General features: G+C 37.2%; 1 protein-coding gene across 1 annotated transcript; it reads left to right on the top strand.

Annotated features, from left to right (window-relative positions):
• Nucleotides 1-6,277: 6,277 nt before the first annotated feature.
• LOC115214823 (histone-lysine N-methyltransferase SETMAR-like) lies at nt 6,278-6,715 on the top strand. Its single transcript, XM_029783853.1, has one exon. The coding sequence runs from the start codon at nt 6,278-6,280 to the stop codon at nt 6,713-6,715; it is 438 nt and encodes a 145-aa protein (XP_029639713.1).
• Nucleotides 6,716-7,829: the final 1,114 nt, after the last annotated feature.

Raw genomic sequence — 7,829 nt, forward strand, 5'->3', positions numbered from 1 at the left:
AACCATAGAGATCCGGGTTCAAATACGCTGTGATGCACCTGGGGAGAGTGTCCTTTATATTAACCTCACACCAAGGGTGATTGATGTTGATTCTTAGTTGTTGATTGATGGTGATTCATTAGTAGGATTCTTCAGAAGGAAACTGCGCCGAATTCCAACGTAGGCCTGTGCGTGTGCGTGTATATATGTGTGCGTGCGTGTGCGTGGAAGAGAGAGTGTGTGTAAATATATCTATGATGTATTAGGTATGTATGTATGTAGTATGTATGTATGTATGCATGCCGGGCTTTTGTGCAGTTGTATAGATGTACGCCTGTATAATAATTCTGAATTGGTAAACAAGTTGATTTCTCATACCTAATAAAGTGGCATCTTGGGCAAGTGTCTTCTGCTATAGTCCCGGGCCGACCAATGCCTTGTGAGTGGATTTGGTTGACGGAAACTGAAAGAAGCATGTCGTATGTATATATATATATGTATGTGTGTGTGTGTTTGTGTGTCTGTTTTTGTCCCCCTAGCATTGGTGTGTTTACGTCCCCGTCACCTAGCGGTTCGGCAAAAGAGACCGATAGAATAAGTACTGGGCTTACGAAAAGAATAAGTCCCGGGGTCGATTTGCTCGACTAAAGGCGGTGCTCCAGCATGGCCGCGGTGAAATGACTGAAACAAGTAAAAGAATAAAAGAGAGTAAGAGTAATAAATTTAGGATATTTGTTAAATGAATGTCAAAACAGGAAATGAGGTGGGAGTTATCCGGTTCCTGTGAGTAAGGGGAGACAACTCTGTGGATTTTATGCTCTTCGATTGGGATTATCAATTTTTTGTCAGACAGGATATTAGAAAAAAGAAGTATGATCATCGTGGAGTTTGCATACGATGATCATACTTCTTTTTTGTAACATCCTATCTGACAAAAAATTGATAATCCCAATCGAAGAGCATAAAATCCACAGACCTGGATAATTCCTACCCCATTTCCTGTTTTGACATTCATTTAACAAATATCCTAAATTGAACACCACGTTTAATCACATGGATCTTAATCCTCCAAGGTAATTTTCCCAAGGACTATCATTGAACTCAAGATACATAAAGACTTTACAAGTATCAGTATACCTATTTTTTAATTTTTGTATATGTATATTATTATTGGTTGTTGGGTGTATGGGAATTAAAAATTTTTTTTTAAATATTAACTCTAACCGGTTTACATAGCAATGCAAATTTTCAAGACTTGAAAGGTGAAAGGAAAATTTTTTTTTTAAATTGAGTTTAAAAAAAAATTCTCTTTTCATCTTTCAATTCTTGAAAATTTGCATTGCGATAAAAACCGGTTAGAGTTAATATTAAAAATTTTTTTTTTAATTTTCCATACACCCATTTTTATTAAAATTTACTTTCAATTTAGCATTCTGCCTTTTTATAATTTTTCCTCGCCTATCGTTTCTCTACGTGCGGTCAACACAACCCCACCATTTATTGATTTATATATATATATATATATATATATATATATATATACATATACATGTACATATAAGGTCCCGTCGCTAGGAGATAGTAGTGGTTAGCTCCCCTGCTCGCAATTTTATCAGATGCAGCTGTGGATCGTTAACCAGATATAGGAGATGTCCTCTTGGGGTCACAAAATCGCAGTAGAGACTGCTCGAAAGGACAGTATATATATATATATATATATATATATATATGTTTGTGTGTGTGTGTGTGTGTGTGTGTATTCCGTGTGGTAAATAGGTCATAGCTCTGCAATTCAGGAGAGTTTCAGATGGTATAGGGCTGCCTCATTTGTCCGGAGTAACTTCGTCGATGTCACGTGATATCAGTGCATATCCAAGCACTGGTGGTCCAGTGTGATTCATGTCTCGATATCAGCATTCATCCATGTCTTGAATCCCTTAGCTACACAACCATCTTTTCCAATTTGGCCCATAACTGGATCACTTAACAGTCACGGGCCTATTAACAAAAGATTACCGTGTAGCTAAGGCATACAGGACTTCAAGAAGCACTGGACTCTACATATCTTTATATATAAAAGTGAGGTTGTGTGCTGTCTGTCTCCTACGATTTAGATTCCTAACTACTCCCACATTTTGCGGTGCAGTTTAACCAAAACCGGGTATTTTATAGTCGTCATTCATATCGAGCCCTTCTGGGTATTAGCGCGCGTCTACGATGAGTCTACGATTTTAAAAAATTTACCATTAATTTTCCCCATTTTTAATGCATTTTTGGCATATATAAGGGAAGTAACTCTCTAAAAATTTATTATTAAATCTCAGAACGTAAAAAGCTACAGTGGTTAGCCATATTGAGATGGCTATTATACTTTACATCTCTAAAAATGCTTATATAGTTATTTCCCTTACAAATCCGAGCAACGCCGGGCGATACTGCTAGTGGGTCATATAAGACTATTAGTGTGTCGACATACCCTGATAGTATGTGAACTAAATTCTTCCCAGCCTAGTACTTGTGTCTCAGGAGTAACGTCAGTCTCTGGCACGGTTAACAAGAGTTAATTGTATATAAACTGGCAGAACGTATCGGGAAACAGCAAAATATTCAGGAATTTTCTATACAGGGTCAGGTGTAGATTTGTAATAAAATGTTTGATTCCAAACCACACGATCCCAGGTTCAGTCTCACTGCGTGGCCCTTTGCGCTTTAAAAAAGTAAGTCCTGGCTTCAATTCATTCAGTTTCAAATTTCTTCGAGGCCGTGCTCTTGCATGGCCACAGTTTAATGACTGAAACGAGTAAAAGTTAAAAAGGAAGAAAAAAACATCATTGATCTTGTGACATAGACATAGCGTTCTTGTAAAATTGGCACAGAACATTAAAGCAAACACACACACACGTGCACACATGCATGCATACTCTTTTACTTGTTTCAGTTATTTGACTGCGTCCACGCTGGAGCACCGCCTTTAGTCGAGCAAATCGACCCTATGACTTATTCTTTGTAAGCCTAGTACTTATTCTATCGGTGTCTTTTGCCTAACCGCTAAGTTACTGGGACGTAAACACACCATCATCGGCCGTCAAGCGATGTTGGAGGGACAAACACAGACACACAAACCTATACACACACACACACACACATATATATATATATATATATATATATATATATATCACGTGATCACGTGACCGACCAACCATCAGATGTTTTACACATCGCTGGTCACAATGCGTTCGCACTGTTTTAGCCTTCAAATGACGCCACCCCGCTGGCTAAGCGAGCAGGCCAATATATATATATATATATATATATATATATATATATATATATATATATGTATACATATATACGACGGGCTTCTTTCAGATTCGTCTACCAAATCCACTCACAAGGCCTTAGTCGACCCGAGGCTATAGTAGAATCTACTTGCCTAAGGTGCCACGCAGTGGGACTGAACCCGGAACCATGTGGTTCGTAAGCAAGCTTCTTACCACACAGCCACTCCTATGCCTATGTTCAGTTCCGTTTTTAAATTTTTTAAATTCTTCTTCTGATAAACGAACTGGCTTCTAAAAAAGGTACAGAGATTCATTGCTGGAATGTAGATAACAAAAACATTGCATATTATTTAACTTCCGCTTACTGATTGCATTCGTAATGCGCGGGTTAGTTGGTTGATTTCTTTTTTAAAAAAACCTTAGCCTTATCCAAATTGTCACTTAAGCACTTTACTCACAAAACCAGGCGTACCAATTATTATTGGTATAAAAGTGCATTTATTATCTGAATATAGAAGCTGGAGGTTTCAAGGCATTTGTCCATGGTTATCATCTTTCTCTGTGATTCACAAAGAGATATTTACATCAGCAGGTCAGCTGACCTCTGTGACGGTAAGTACTTTTTCTTATCTAACCCAAACAACAATATCCGGCCTGTTCTGTTTATACTTGATAGATGTATTCACGGAAAGGTTCCACCAGTATTCCTGGTGCTGATGTTTGTGTATGTATTCAATAATAGGAATATTCACTATTTATTCAAGGACAGACTTTTTTCCTAATGGCATTATATATTGTTTTTGCAACAAAAAATGTACGTGTCTATGTATGTATGTATGCATGCACGTATATATGCGTATGTATCAATGCATGCATGAGTGCGTTTATGAAAGCATATATCCTGAGTAATGCCTGACTTATTGCGATGCGATTCTATATCTCTTCAAAAGGAAATTCCAGTGCATAACGAAACATCCTCATATATGAGTAACACGCACTGTTCAACTGATAGCATAAGAGATTGGTGAAATGAAGTAACAGCTCATGGTGATTGTAAACGTGTCTCCCAGTCAAAATATGGCAGACCAGTGGGTTGATTATAGGATAGAGGGCATGTCTGTCCAAATAAGGTTTAGAGTTTAAAACATTAATAAGTGATCAAATATGGTGGCAATGAGAGAGAAATTTAACTTTTGACGTTTATATACTAGTAGTAGCCGTTATTGAAAAAAATAACAGTAATATGGGAAAAAGAAAGGAGTAGTCTTCAGCTCTGAATCTGTGAAAATAATTGTTAGATGGTTATTGTCATTGATTTACGCCAGGACAGTGTAAAAGATGATGAGATTGAAATTTTAGTAAATAAATACCTATAAGTGTTGACAGCGAAGTAGAATAAACAAGAATAAAATATAGCAAAATAGTCATTAAGTTTTGATGATGGTGTTTTGACGTGAATATAGAGTATTTAGAGTGTGTTTGGCATTCTAGAAGAATTTTAAAAATCCTCTGTGATTGATAGAGAATAATAGGAGAAAGATGAGAATAATTAACTAGTCTTATCTAGAAGATAATACGAATGGTTTACAAACAAGCAGCAACCAGAGGTTGCAGCGGTATATATGATACTAATAATAAGCTTTGCTACAATAGGCACAAATTCTGTCTGGTGGGATCGAGTTGACCCCATTGACTGACTGGTTCTTATTTTATCAACCCTGAAAACATAAAATGCAATGTCTACCTCAATGGAGTTTAAACTCGGAATGTAAAAACCTGATGAAATGCCACTAAGCCTTTTGTTTGGCGTGTCAGCTCCCCGCCTTTACGCTACTGTTAATGGTTTCAAATTTTGGCATAGGGCCAGAAGATTTTGAGGGCAATGAGAAGTTCACTACATTGGTTCTTATTTATCGACCCCGATAGGATGGAAGGCGAAGTCAACCTCGGAGGAATTCTAACTCACCCCATAAAGACGGACGAAATACCGTTAACATTCGGTTGAAATATAACAATTAAACGCATAGTTACAGAAACCAAATTGTAAAATATTAAATTATTTATATTATTTACATTCGACGGACATTTCTTCTCATCTTGTTTCTGGTTAACACAACGTTTCGGCTGATATACCCTCCAGCCTTCTTCAGGTGTCTTGGGAAAATTTCGAACCTGGGTTCTCATTCCTAAGGTATTTTTCGATGTTATTGTTATTTTTTTTATTATTATTAATATCACTGCTTGGAATCGAACTCTGAATTTTGGGGTTAGTAGCCCGCGCTCTTAACTACTACGCCATATGCCCCACGGGCATATAGAACTGTATTAAATTATTTAAGTCGACAATAAGTTTATCAATGCTGTAGGGGGTAAAAAATAGCTAAAATATTGTCTGAGAATTAGTACAATTTATACGACTCGATACCAATACAAACTAACCAGTTCCGATTCCACTTTCCCAGTTACACTAACAAAGATTTGGTGTAGATTATTAGATTTCTAGTACCGTGTACCGCTTCTTACATATACATAAATATACGAGGGGGTTCTGAAAATTTCTTGGCTTTGGGTAAAAGAAAATACAGGAGGATCAGTTAATTATGATTTTATTCAACATATTCTCCTCTTAGATTCATACAATTATCGAGGCGGTCCTTCATTTTTCTAAGCCCTGTAAAAGAAGGGGAGCAGGACACCCATCAACCTCCACTACTGATGGGACGATTCAGCAAGCTCGAGAGATAATAAGGGTGAACCGGTGAGTTATCATCGATGAGGTAACTCATTCTCTGCTGATTAATCATGGTTCTACCTATCAAATCATTCACGATGAACTCAGCCTCCATAAAGTCTATGCAAGATAGGTGCCAAGAGAATTTATTGCAGAGCACAAACGCAAACATATTGAGTTCTGCTAACGTTTACTTGATGAAGGCGAGGAATTTTTGAGCAGCCTAATCACAAGAGATGAAACCTGGGTCCATCTTTATGTAGCAGAATCCAAAATAAAGTTTATGAAGTGGAAACATTCTGGCTCGCCATCGACGAAGAAAATCAAGACTCAGTCTTCCGCGGGAAAGGTGGCCAACAAACTGAAGCCAGCAATTCGTACCAAACACCGAAGCCTATTGTTGAAGAAAGTTTTGTTGTTGCATGAAAATGCACGCCCACGCACTGCTGCGCAGACCGTTGAAACTGCTAACCATCTAGGCTTTGAGGCGCTGGAACACCCTGTCTCAAGCCCAGATCTCGGCCCTTCCAACTATCATAGATTTGGATCGCTCAATGATGGTTTTCGAGGTCATCGATTTCCTACAGATAATGATGCCAAGGAAGCGGTGCATAAATGGTTGCACGACCAACCGAAAACCTTCTTCTTGGAGGGAAAACGTGAGCTTGTGGACCGCTGGACCAAGTGCATCGAAAAGGAAGGAGACCATATAGAAAGATGACGAACGTTTGTCTCGTCTTTGTCTAAATACATTGAAAAACAAGACTCTTTTTACTCTTTTACTTGTTTCAGTCATTTGACTGCGGCCATGCTGGAGCACCGCCTTTAGGCGAGCAAATCGACCCCGGGACTAATTCTTTGTAAGCCCAGTACTTATTATATCGGTCTCTTTTGCCGAACCGCTAAGTGACGGGGACGTAAACACACCAGCATCGGTTGTCAAGCAATGCTAGGGGAACAAACACAGACACACAAACACACACACATATATATATATATATACATATATACGACAGGCTTCTTTCAGTTTCCGTCTACCAAATCCACTCACAAGGCTTTGGTCGGCCCGGGGCTATAGCAGAAGACACTTGCCCAAGATGCCACGCAGTAGGACTGAACCCGGAACCATGTGGTTGGTTAGCAAGCTACTTACCACACTGCCACTCCTGCGCCTATAAATTTTGACTCTCATTCGTTCATAAATATATATATGAGAGTCAAGACTAATGAAAAGGTTGCAAGACGCAACGAAAATTTTAGGAAAATAAAAATAAGACATAAGTGGAAATTTAGTGGTGAGCGTGTTACATTATAAGGCACAAAAAGAAAATGACTCTCCCCAGACACTACAGAATATGCTTCAAAACACGAACTCATATAAAGTATCTTGCAAATCAAATTCAAAAACCAAATATATATTTATATATATATATGTGTGTGTGTGTGTGTGTGTATCTATGTATATATATGTATGTATATATATATATTTATATATATATATATATATACACATATATATATATATAAATATATATATATACATACATACATACATATGTACATATATATACATATATGTATATATGTATATATAAATATATATACATACATATATATATATATAGATATATATATATATTATATTTGTGTGTGTGTATGTGTGTGTGCGTGTGTATATATACAGAATGATAGGTAGATAAATAGACATACTGACAGAGAGACAGACAGACATAGAGACATACAGACAGATAGGTAATAGATAGATAGATAGATAGATAGATAGATAGATAGATAGATAGATAGATAGATAGATAGCTAGATAGATAGAAATACAT

The sequence above is a fragment of the Octopus sinensis genome, linkage group LG8 (genome assembly GCF_006345805.1).
Source record: "Octopus sinensis linkage group LG8, ASM634580v1, whole genome shotgun sequence".
Taxonomy (NCBI): Eukaryota; Metazoa; Mollusca; class Cephalopoda; order Octopoda; family Octopodidae; genus Octopus; species Octopus sinensis.

Bases quoted from the DNA above. Each gene is read 5' to 3' on its own strand.
- LOC115214823 (XM_029783853.1), top strand. From the start codon at position 6,278: ATGAAGTGGAAACATTCTGGCTCGCCATCGACGAAGAAAATCAAGACT.